The 13,081-nt window shown below is 38.7% G+C and overlaps 1 protein-coding gene across 15 annotated transcripts in view; it reads left to right on the top strand.

Annotated features, from left to right (window-relative positions):
• tjp1b (tight junction protein 1b) overlaps positions 1–13,081 on the top strand; it is a 132,375-nt gene that overhangs the window by 96,444 nt on the left and 22,850 nt on the right. For 9 of the 15 annotated variants that reach the window (XM_079603822.1, XM_079603821.1, XM_079603820.1 and 6 more), the window contains 9 exons: positions 1,936–1,992; positions 3,463–3,587; positions 4,723–4,825; positions 5,774–6,098; positions 6,354–6,419; positions 6,543–6,649; positions 6,830–6,998; positions 7,655–7,799; positions 12,760–12,887. In XM_079603822.1, the coding sequence (XP_079459948.1) occupies positions 1,936–1,992; positions 3,463–3,587; positions 4,723–4,825; positions 5,774–6,098; positions 6,354–6,419; positions 6,543–6,649; positions 6,830–6,998; positions 7,655–7,799; positions 12,760–12,887 (1,225 nt within the window). The remainder of the gene's footprint in view (positions 1–1,935; positions 1,993–3,462; positions 3,588–4,722; positions 4,826–5,773; positions 6,099–6,353; positions 6,420–6,542; positions 6,650–6,829; positions 6,999–7,654; positions 7,800–12,759; positions 12,888–13,081) is intronic. The other 6 variants (XM_079603813.1, XM_079603818.1, XM_079603810.1 and 3 more) reach the window with 3 other exon arrangements.

Genomic DNA, 13,081 nt, shown 5'->3' with positions numbered 1-13,081 from the left:
ATTATATAATATTTCAACATGTTCAAGCATCCAGAATTATAGCCACGTTAATAACGTTTGTAAGAAACCAAATCGTTTGTAAATCCGTCAAGATTTCAGCGAGATAAGAGTATTTGTGTTCGTGCAGATCACTCGCCTTACAGAAAGATTCCCTGTGACAAGATGGCCACCGGGTGATGCCGTTCGAGACTCCGCCGTAAGACATCTAGCCTTTATTATGTATATCTGGTCACACACACATGCTTATTATGTGTTCAGTCTATTGTGTTTCATCGCCTATTGTGTTTCTCTAATGGTCTGGCAGCAGAATGCAGCGTTTTTAGTCTTTTTCGTGGATTCGCGTAAATTGGGATCGTTTTGACAATGGTGTCGTCTCTACGCGGGAAACGCAAAGGAAGAACTTCTGTTTTAAGCATATCGCATCTTCTGAAAGAGAGATCAAAGCACTCTCCAGACAAAAAAGGAGCAGAAACATGCGATAAAAACAATAATTTGTATTATTAAAATCGCCTAATATAAAATAAGTTAGTTTAGTACTATTTATATTATAGCACTTTTTAGTATACTGATAATATACTGTTCATTTTAGCTAGTTTTAGAAATTTTGTTATGTGCTTTTGTCAATGTTTATTAGTTTTTATACATTTCTATTTAGCTTTAATTTATTTTTATTTCAGGTTTAGTAATTTTAGTACTTATTTTAGCCAACATTTCTAACTTTCAATTCGTTTTCATCTAATACTTAGGCCTATATTTTAGCTTTATTTCAGTAACCAAAAACTATTTGTAATATTATCAATTAAAGTTGATCAAATATAAAGTAATATATACAGCAATATTTAAAATATATTGTGTTTCTCTAATGGTCTGGCAGCAGAATGCAGCGTTTTTAGTCTTTTTCGTGGATCCGCGTAAATTGGGATCGTTTGGACAATGGTGTCGTCTCTACGCGGGAAACTCAAAGGAAGAACTTCTGTTTTAAGCATATCATTGTCGTGTAAACGTACCCTCAGTTCAAAGTTTTAGCATTTGTTCAGGTATCTGGTACGTGGTCGTGTTAATGTGAGGAACAAGTTTCTTCATTTCACTAAAGAGGGAATCTGCCAAGCACATTTGAGGTGTGTGTGTGTGTGTGTGTGTGTGTGTGGTGGATATCCTGTCAGGTGCTGCCTCTGCTCCTGACACTGCTGACATTCCTCATCCTTCATGGATTTCCTCACTTGAGGTCTTGCCACGGATGTGATCGAGTGGGAGGCACAGTCGCCCCTCATGGCACATTTCTAGAGCTACAACCCACGATCCTTCTCGCTCACGGTTTAAACCCTGACGCTCACATTTAAACCCTCCGTATCACCCTGTTGGTGTTTACTTTGCAGTACATTACCACCACATACGACTACATCAAATCATTCTCTAAATGTGAGTCTGTTTTTCCCAAGTATGCACTGCTTTGGATCTGATGATCTAACTGTGCAGCACTGGCGTTGTTGCAGTAACTGTGTGAAGCTGCTGTTCGAGGTGACTGCATTGCAGAAGCCATGGAGAAATACGTGAATAAATCAATGTTTGAGCACCTCAGGTGGCTTTGCTGTGTGTCAGCAGTCCTTTCTCCTCCTCAAGCCTAGCGTTAGGGTTTCACTACCTTTGTTGTTTCAGTGTCTGTTGTGTTACATAATTTCGTAATAACGTGTAGGAAGATCATTTAGAGTCTTTGGAGGATTTCGAAAAGGTATTTACGGATGTGAAGCGCCGAAACGCTTTCAAAGACATTTCCGAATGCGTGTGTAACCCGCTTGATTTTAATGAATGCATCTGCATTCTTGAGGCCGTGTGGGAATGTAACCAATTAAAGTTGTTGATGTTAATCTAACGATTTGTGTGTTTCTCTATTAATCTCTTTCTTTCTGTTTTGTTTTGTTGTTTCTCTCGATACAGAGTGCAGCAATGGAGGAGACTGTAATATGGGAACAGCACACTGTAACTCTACACAGGGTGAGAATCAATTTCTCTCTTTTGATTTGTGTCTGGAATCCAAGTATGGATACTTATCAAATCATGTTGTTTGCGTGATTTGGATAACACAATAAAAACCCTTCAAATCAAAATATTGTTAGAATCGCATTTGTTTTGTTTTACTTGTTAAAAAATACATTTCTATTTCAAGATATTCTATTACATTCAGCTGCCAGATTATTTTTTTACTTTTTTTTTAACTTGTTTTAAAGACCCCACTAAATCAAACTTCTGACTACCCTGGTCATGGTTGTAACTATAATGTAAACTATAATCTATTGTCCTGCCCAGACTTACTTTCTTTTATATATATATATTTTTTTATTTTTAAGGGAAAACCAAGCAAAAAATTTGTTTGTGTGTTACATTAAATAATGTTACATTATTGGGTTACTCACTAATAGAAGTGCAAAAGAAGAAAAATTTTTTTTAAGAAAAGTCAGGTCACATGCTATCGGAATTGTCGCAAATACAAGTTTCTTTGTCGGAAATTGGACACGAACGCCCTCTAAAGTCTTCAAAACATTTTGTCATTTATTTCTGTTCTCTACAACAACAAAGCACTTAAATGTGACGCGCTCTAGGGCTGTCAAATGAAAATCTGAATTTCGAATATAATTTAAATCTGACAATTTTTTTTTAATAAGTCCACATTCAAATGCAAAAATGGCCACATAACTCTCCATAAATACATGATGCTGTTTTGTTAACAATTGTTTATGAAATTATATTTGATTAATAAACGTTAGTTTAAATGTTATGCACTTTTTTTTTTAACAGACAGTCATGTTATTTCATTGCTTTGAATAAACAGTTTAATGCGGTGCATTCATATTTTGCTCATGCACCCTCTTATAATTTGAATATTAGTAATATATAATTTGAATGTAGTTTTTCAGCCTTTTTGACTTCAGAAGTGGGAAATAGGACATTTCTGATAACACTTGAAGACAGCATAAGTTACGGTTTTGTTACGTTACTTTAATGAACACTGGGTGTCACACGCACTACATAAGGCCAAAAACTTCTATGAAGGTATGTAGATGCTCATGCTCGGTCAACACATTGCAGTTATGCTAGCTAGCTTTGAACATGATGCTAGTTTATATCACTTATGTGCGGTCAAGTTGCGTTAAAAAGCAACATGTAACTTTATTACAGCTAAAACTGTTCAAGTCGACAATTCAGGTCTAACAAGGCTTGAGTTTTATTGTATTGTTTCTCTCTTTATTTCTGTGACACGGCCTTTCTATCTCTCCGCCCTTCTCTGCCCTTTCTCTGTATCTCTCTGACCATCACATCCCCTCATTTATCTTCCTTTCCATGCCTCCGATCTTATCTTTTCGTTCTCTCTGTCCTATCCCGCCCCTCTCCAGCTCTTCCACTGTGGTGTGAATGTTTTGGTGTCCCTCTCAGCTGTTGTGTAACATGTAGATGTGTGTCTCGCAGGCACCAGGGTTCGGCTTCGGGATCGCTATCTCGGGCGGAAGGGATAACCCTCACTTCCAGAGCGGGGAGACGTCCATCGTCATCTCTGATGTGCTGAAGGGAGGCCCAGCCGAGGGCTTGCTGCAGTAAGACTCGTCTCTTTCCTTCTTTATTGAGAATGCCAATTCAGGTCCACTTTAATTCCTGGATTTGATTTGAATTGTGATTTTGATCAAATAGAATGAAATGTCAATTTCATGTTTTTTTTCTTTTAATAGACAATATACAGTAGTGGCCAAAAATCATGTCTGGCCTAGGAAAATGGACATCTTAAGCCTTTATTCAAATATTATTCAATTTTTTTAAAAGATTTTGTAAGATTATTGTAGTTGTGCTTGGACTCGGAGTCAATTGTTTTAGTTGTGACAACGCAGTGAAACATGCCAAATTGTGCGGACATAATTTTTGGGCAAGGCTGTCATACAAAGAAATTATGAACATGCAAAAGTTTTAGAGAAACAACAAAATATAAATAATAACTGATGATTTAGCTTTTTCCGGTCAGCTTTTTGTTTTTCTATACTTTTTTTTTTTTGCATGGTAAAATAAATTTGTAGCTGTGATAATTTTGATAAATACCTTCTAGTTTTATTTATTTTCTTCCCTCATATTTAAAAAAAATATTAAATACTTCCCTTATATTTTGATGCTTTAGTCGAACTTGTAGGGTTATTAAAAACGAATATCCCCACCGGAAATCACTTTTGGCCACTGCTGTATGTTTTATGAATTACTCCTGAACACGTTATGCACCATTTCCAGAAATATCAGATGATATTAATAACGTTTGGGATGCCACCTAAAGAAATTAATATTTAATAGATAATATATTATTTATAATTTTATATATATTTATTACTCAAATTATATAAATTGTCTTGAAAACATTTGTATTAAATTTGAAAAGTGCAAATTAAAAGCATTTTCACTAGTTCTCGGAGAGTACGCTTGGACCCACTGTGCATGTTGTGTATTATCAAATATATTTATTTTAAATGTATACATTTTATAGACCATAGTGAACGATTTTCTTTTCCAGAATGCTCTGATAACTCAAAGTTATCAGTTGATTTTCTATAGAATTGAAATCCGCTCTTCACCCTCATGGAGTTTTTAGCGTGTGAACGCATGAGCGCACAGGACTGCTGATCAAGCTCTGCACTGAGATCAGTTGGAGTGGCACTTTTGCTTACTGCTTTTTGCACTTTTTGCCCCCGGCAGGGAGAATGACAGGGTGGTGATGGTCAACGCCGTCTCCATGGATAACGTGGATCATGCATATGCAGTGCAGCAACTTCGGAAAAGTGGGAAGAATGCAAAAATAGTATGTATCCCACTTTCTTTTATTCTTTAATCTCTCTCTCTCTCTCTCTCTCTCTCTCTCTCTCTCTCTCTCTCTCTCTCTCTCTCTCTCACACACACAAACACACACACACACACACACGCACACACACACGCACACACAAGATCTCCTCTCAATGCAAATCAAACCAGCTATTAGGCTAATTGAAACAAAAACCATGCCAATCTCTAGGTATGTTGAAGGGTGTGTGATGATGTGGGGATATTTTAATCCCAAAGGCCAAGGGAACTTTATCAGGATGCATAGTATCCTGGATCCATGAAATAACTGGCCTTTAAAAATACAAATCTGCCTGCCTCTATGGGAATTTTACAAAGGGGTGTCCTGACTTATGCACCCTGTATTTTAAGGAAGAACATTTATTTATTTACGATACATTATTCATTCACAAAAAAAATTGGTGTCCTTAAAGGTTGGATTTGCCCTATTTTTTTAAATTAAGGCATTAAGATCAATTTCCAAATTATTTTTATTTATTTATTGTACTTTAGTCTACTTTAGCATGGGTGTCTAAACTTATGCATAGCACTATATAGAGAGAAAGTGTGTGTGTGTATATATATATATATATAAATATACACACACCGGTACACACTTCTTACTTAAATTATATAAATTGTCAGACTTTAATTTATATAATTTGTATTGAAAACATTTGTAATTAAAAGCATTTTTACTAGTCCTCTCACACTTTTATTTATTTACTTAGTTTTAGTTTGTATAACATTTTCGAAATGCTAATTAAAGGTAGTCTGTTTATTAAAGTAGCCTTACACTTTTGGACCTACTTTTATTCATTTATTTTGCACTAAAATCCGTAAGAGAATGTTTTAGAGATGTATTGGAGATTTTTTTTTAAAAGTGCCCCAAAATTGTGAATAACCATATCTTGCTTCTCCTTCTGTCCAGACCATCAGGAGAAAGAGGAAGGTTCAGATCCCTATGGGGCGCACGGGTGAGCGCGAGACCATGTCGGAGCACGACGAGGACGATGACAGTTACGAAGAGGAGATTTATGAGGCACGGAGCGGCCGGAGCGCCTACAGCGGGGGCGGAGCCACGGGCCGGAGGAGCGGCAGGGGCGAGCGGCTGGGCGGGAGGAGGGACCGGGACAGAGAGCGCAGCGGCTCCAGAGAGAGGAGTCTGTCCCCACGCTCGGACCGCCACTCTGTGTCCTCCAACCTCCCCCCTCGCCCAGCCAAGGTCACCCTCATCAAGTCCCGCAAAAATGAAGGTGAACATGGCCGCTTCGAGCCCGCCAACCGGTGTCGTCCAATCACTCTTGCCCTTACATAGCACAACAAGTTTCCAGGTGGTCTGTCCCCATTAAATTGAAAATGCTACACAAAACCACATAATATCATCCAATCAGAACATATTTGAAGTTTAATGTTTAGTCCCAATGACATTTTTGCTATGTCAACCCTCTACGCACACCGTGGCAATAGAATTGCCAACGGCTAGTCATTTTTTAGTTTTCTCTTTTTAGATTCCCGCCCACTACTGATGGAACCAGCCGGCAGTGGTTGCCTGGCCTTAAAGGATGAAAAACAAAGTTAGTCATTTTTTACAGGAAAAAGGGTTGTGTGTGCAGGTTTCCATCAGGAAAAAAAAAAAGCAACTTTATAGCTAACATATGCTAACATGCTGTATGCGTTTCTGCGGTTTACTCTGTAAGCAGAATACGGGCTTCGCCTGGCCAGCCACATCTTCGTAAAGGACATTTCCCCCGAGAGCCTGGCAGCTCGAGACGGAAACATACAGGAGGGAGACGTGGTGCTCAAGGTAAGATAAATGACCACCTGTAGGGGAGGGGGAACAGATGGAGAGAGAGAAGGGAGTGTATTAAGTGACGAGCGTGACTGAAGTGATGCATTTAGTGATGTGAGGAATTATGAAAGAATGCAGACATTTGCTAATGGAGATGAATGACAGTGTTCACATCTTTTTTTACTCTGGAACTAGATTAATGGCACTGTGACTGAGAATCTGTCCCTGATCGATGCTAAGAAACTGATCGAGAGGTCAAAGGGCAAGCTGAAGATGGTGGTGCAGAGAGACGAGAGGGCGACCCTGCTCAATATCCCCGACATGGATGACAGCATACCTTCAGCTAATGCGTCTGACAGAGATGGTGAGAGAGTGTCTGTACAGCACACACACCTACCAGTCAAAGTGCATTTGATTTATTCTTTTCAATTCTCCCTGCTTTTATATAGTTAGAAAGCTGTAACTCTAATTCACAAAGAGATCCTACTAAATAAATGCACTTTTTTATTTATTCTTTAGAATATCAGTTTATTGAAATTTTGTTAACAGTACATTTTGTTTTACAGTAAAAAAGTTTAATTTAAAAATAAAGTAAAAAAACAAATATATATATATATATTATTTTTATTTTTTTAATTAAACTTGTTTTATTTTAGTTAGTTGCTAAGTGAACATTTCTAATATCTGTTTACGTTTTTCATCCAATACTGCATTTTTTATTTTTATTTAAAATGTTATATATATGTAAATGTTTTAAATTCTAACTACCAGAAATTATTAGGTAAATGTATATTGTTTAGACTTTTTTTTTTTTTACCAAGACAAGGCAAAACAAAAAAACTATTTTTTTAATTATCATTTTGGATTGTTTTTTGTGTGTTTTTCTTAGCAGATTCTTATTTGATTCCATTATGATTTTTTAGGGAGAATTAGAATATCCCAATAGCAATACTTTAGATTTGACTTGTATACTGTAACAAACACCTGTTATGGTGTGAAATCATGTGATCTTTGTGTTAGATATTTCAGACATCCACTCCGTGGCCTCCGATCATTCCAACCGATCCCACGAGCGGAAGAGAAGCAGCCGGTCTCGATCCCCGGACCGCCGCTCAGAGCCCTCGGACCACTCCAGACACTCTCCACCGCAGATCAGCAATGGCAGGTCCGAAACCTTTTCTGTTTTATTACTTATCACACAAAATGTTGGTACAAATGAAATCAGCGGTCTGATTCACCTAGTGTAAATGTACTACGCTTTGGAGCCAAATCATCTCCAAATAGTCTTTTTTGGCTTCCCCTCCCTGCTCACCGCTGATATGAGAACAGGCATACGAGAAAAGCTTCTGTCAGACGGTACCGCAGCTCTTGACAAAACGCTCCTGTAAATTGGATGTGTCCTAGATAGATAAACCAGGGTGTGACAGCGGTAGAGGATGAGAGGAATTTCATCTCCCCGCAAATGTGCCATCCTCCTAAACGAAACCTTAAATTTAAAGGTGAAGTGTGTTATTTTTTTTTATGGTAAAATGCTTTCAAATACTTGAAAGCATCAGTAGGTCATTTGTAGGATGACTTGGGAAGAGAGGAAACTCTCTGGCACTGTGTAAGTATGCTCTGTTTGTGTTTTTGAGAAGGCTCCAACTGGTTGGCTGTCTTTTGTTTTAGAAGAAGAAATTACACACTTCACACAAGCCAGACTTGACCACACACATGTTTACAGACCTTCAGGTTTGTAGGTGTTCATGAAGTTTCTTCTGATTCTTGTTTTGAATCAGGGCCGCAGGGCCGACGACTCAGAGAACCCGGCCAGTGTAAGTTTATGGGTCCGGTTAACGCAAGCGTCCCGAACATAGCTAACCAAACTAACGCTTTTGTGAGCTTTGCACTAAAGCATGTGACGGGGACGCTTCACAAAGTGATGTGTGTGTTATGCTGAAAATTTATGCGAACTACTTGACTTGTTCATTTCATCATTCCAACGTCACAACCCTGGCTAAGGGAATGAAGCCCAACACACCAACTTGTGTACAGGGAATTCATTGGTTTGTGTGCCTAATCCCAGCATGCGTCTCTGACATCAAACATATCCCTCCATTCATTCTCATTTATTCAATTTCACAGCACTGGTCTCAGCTGTTACCCCTTTCCTGCTGAGCGAAGACAAGTATAGGGGTGTCTGTCGGTAACGTTCGAATACACACGTGCTCCAAAGGGCTGCTGCTGTCAGTTTCGCAGTGTTGGCGAAAACATGCTGCTTTTAACATTATTTGTAGTAGTAGTTCTCTGCCTTAGAGAGTTCTTGGTATTACAGGCACATCTGCTCTGCCAACCATCCTTGAAAGTCGTCCAATAGGACTGAAGCACCACCTGCACCATGTGCGTAGACAGAAATGTGGAATCGGTGAAGACAGAGGCAGCGTGCTGAAAGCTTAGTTGTTGTTGCTTTGTAAACTTTCTCTGATAAGAACATCACTGAATTCCTGGTTTGAGAACCAACAGGTTTAATGGATGGAATAAATTTTTGTTTTTATCTGAGAACCACCTTTTTTGGGGGGGTGGGAACATGGAATGGTGCCAGGCACCATGTTGGCGAGAAGGTTTCCCAACTAATAAAATATGTTCTATAAATGTTTTATGACATTCCCCTTAAAGCTCCAGTCCGTAACTTTTTTGGGTTAAAAATTATCCTAAAATAAATTGAGCAAGTACAATAACCAGCAAGTGTTTAGAAGTATCTGCTTGCCTTAGCTCGGTTAAAAAACGGTAAGCTTGTAATAATGTTTTTAATTCCAGTGGTACTGGTGGATTTCCACTTGAATTTCAAGCATGTCTTTGCGTCATTACGTCACATCTGTACACATAAATAAGGTGTCTCGGCTAGTTGGCTATATTGCGTGTGAGGATGTTGGTGGAGATTTATAGCCTTTTCTCACAGCACTTGATATAATTAAACTTTTCAATTTGATGGCGGATCCAGAAAGGTTCAAACGACAATCACCAGTGACGAGATTCACCCGTTGTAAAATAAGAAAATAAGAGACTGCAACCGGCCCATGCGAAACCAAGGATAAATATCAGAAGGGCTTTTGAAAGGTGACGTGAACTGAAAGGAAGGCATTAAAAAACGGACGCAGAGACGGCTTTTTTTGTGCTGGACAAGTAAGACATTTCAACGGTTCAATTATGTAACAGTAGCGCTCTTGTTCGCTTAATTCATTCAGTTACGGAGTAGGCTACTGAACTACAGGTAGTCACGCAATGCTGGTGTTAACATTAACAATTTGATAACAAAGTAAAAATTGCACGGTTTGACGTGATATAAGCGATCGTTAGATTTAATCATTGATTGGTTTTGCCTGTCTGCTACCTTTTATGTCTCGTGGACGTCCTTGTGTTGCCATCAGCCAGTCAGAATAATCATGATGTTTCAGAGTGATTAGTCACATGGCATTTGCTGAACAACTGCCATTGAGAAGTATCATAGACATTGGTTTGAACCTTGTGTACGAACAAGATCCAACTTTTTTTTTTTTTGTATCTTGCTTGGTTGATTTTACCAGCCTGGTAACAAAGAGGAAAGAAAGTGTTTTAAGATGTCCTGCCAAGTTCTTCTCTCCATTTTCTCTTTCAATTAAAGATTAGAGAATTAAACCAGTGTTCGGTGCATCACAAACTAAATAGGATTATCAACTTTTTAAAGGGAGGAAAAAAGTTGAATGGTACGTTGATGTCAAAGTCTCTACAACGTTATTTCAAGTCGTTGGGCGCTAGCCAAATCAGGCAGATGCCAACATGGGCATGCTCTCATTCTCAAAACTAGTAGCGTTTAATACATTTTGCTGTTTAATTTAAGGACATTTTTGTTCACTTTTGTACTATAAAAAAAGTGTTGGGTCGGCTCTTAATGTCCCATGTAAAATTTAGGTCCCAGTTAAGGACGTAGTGAATTACACTTCTAATTTTCTGTTCCGAATAAAAACTCATCCCCGTATCCGAATGCCATATTTCTTCGAAACAGAGTAATGTAAGTGCCATCCCAACAACACCTGAGCATTTGTTTTCTCTTGTAGTTAATTTTATTGATTATAATAACTGTAAAGAGCCTCGAGTGCACAATGGCGTCTTTAATACTTTAAGGTATAGTGCATTATGCCATACACTTATCCTCAATCAGCCAAGGCTTTTTATTGAGCCACACCGTTGCTGGGAAAGATATTCGTCATTGTCATGAATAAAACAGGACCACATGTGGCGGCGCGGCCCTGCAGAGATGGAGAGTTTCTGCAATCCGTGGATGTCGCCCGCTGTTGTTTACCGTGACAATAAAGGTCACGGGCAGGACCCGTCATCTTTGGCCATGTGCCGATTTTTGGAGTGCCTCAATGGCGGTGGTGCACCTGGAGTCCTTTTCTCTTTGTCGTCTCTTTCTCTCTCTCTCTCTCTCTCTCTCTCTCTCTCTCTCTCCTCCATTACTCCAGATCAGATGGTCTGCGCTAAATATAGTCCAACAAAGGAGCTGCAAAACACAGCTGTGACCTTCAAGACTACCTAGCTGCCCTAGCCACACATCGTCCTCCATCTCTACCTCGCTCTCATCTGCCATTTGTCTTTCAGTGTAAACAGTGTTTTATGGGTTGTGTGCTTAGGCTCGATAGTGTGGAAAAAGCGGCGTTGTTTTTTGGTTGTCCTGCTGAGAGCAGAGCATGCATTAATCATCAAAAGCTTTAACCGAACAGCACAAAGCTCATCTCATTCCACATTGTACCGTATATTTTCAGTGTCTTGGTTTACAGGTGTGTTGTTGATGTACATTCACTTACGGCCTGAAACACACTCTACCAAGTACATGAACGCAAACACAGAGTTGCCACAAGGGGCGCTATAGTGGATATTCGCGTAAAGTGTCAGTTCTTTCAGGTCAACTACTGTCATAGTGGAGCAACAATTTAAAAATCTTGTCCAGCAAGTTCAATGCTTGACCTCTGGTTTTAATAGCACAGATATATGAGGGTAACTCTATCGCCGCCTGGAGTACTGGGGTCGGTTACCGCCACAACAACACAAGATTGCATGTTAAACTACTTCATTGATATTCTGATAGCGATTTAGTTTGCCAAGCGTTCACATTTGCGTTTGGGTACTTGTGTCGAGAATGTTTGTGGCCTTTGGAGAAAATACGTTTAGCTTTGAATTTGATATATCTGATTAATTTGAGCACATTTTAGTAAAAAAAACGGATTAGTTTAAAGTGTTAGTTAAGAAAGTGTTTCCAGATATTAGGCATTTTATGTGTTCATAAAGTCCATATTTAATCTCTGATCTTTATATCTGTCTGATCAGATATTTGTATATGGTTACTAGTCAGTAAAGTTGATTTTGGGAGGTCTGATTCATTTTAGTGATTTGGTTTGTTTGAAGAGAAAGAAAAAAAGTTTCAGTCATCGTTCAAAAATATTTCCAGTAGTTTGGCTATTTGTATGTCCCTTTTTCTAAGAAAATAAGTATTTAGTGAATCAATAATTGGAAGTTAGTGAAATCAATAATTGGAAGTTAGTGAAATCAATAATTGGAAGTTAGTGAAATCAATTTGGGAAGTCTGTTTCATGTTAGAGATTTGGTTCATTTAGATTATTTCAATGAATTCAGAAGACTGATTCACTAATCATCATTCAAAACTGATTCATCATTCAACACTGCCAAAAGTCAATATTATTATCGATACATTTTACAAATCAGTGTTTGTTTTTTTAGTTGTACATCATGTAAATGTAGATATTGGAGTTTGATGTCACACTAGTTGAGCACATTTTTTTTTTCTAATTTTATTTTATATTATTAAAACTCATTTTTAAGTCTAAGTTGAAGAAGATTCGTTCTGAGAATTGAGAAATTTGCATTGCTTATGGTTCAAACATATCACTCCCCTTATTGTTTTACTTCAAAACAAACTTGCCACACACAGTCCACTTTTTTAAATAGCTTCTCATGTCGGTTTGACCAAATCATTAAAAAGAAACAACTTCAAAGAATCATTCATCCACAGATTTACTACATTTACGCTCATCAAAGACTAATACGTGACTGTGTGGGATTCTAACGGCTTTTCTGCTTTACACCCCCAGTCACAGGAGCCGTGATGAAGACAGGATCTCCAAGGCTGGGCCGCTTCCTCTACCTGCTAAGATGGTGGAGGAGATGCCGAAAGAGCAGAGCGCAGCCAGAGAAGAGAAACAGCTCCCCCCTCTGCCAGGTCAGAGGTCATTACACATGGATACACTGATCGAACAGTCTCTGCCTGTGCACGTGGGCTTGTGTTTGTGCGCAGGTGGTGATGAGCAGCGGGAGTTTGTCAGTGGTGACAGTGTCTTCCCACCTGCTTCGTCCCGCTGGGCGTCTTTGACCTCCCAGTGTGCTACAAGCTCATGTGGTGACAATTCTGTGTGT

This window comes from Phoxinus phoxinus (genome assembly GCF_949152265.1).
Source record: "Phoxinus phoxinus genome assembly, chromosome: 25".
Taxonomy (NCBI): Eukaryota; Metazoa; Chordata; class Actinopteri; order Cypriniformes; family Leuciscidae; genus Phoxinus; species Phoxinus phoxinus.
The sequence above is the reverse complement of the archived record's forward strand: the minus strand, read 5'-3'. Positions and strand labels throughout refer to the sequence as shown.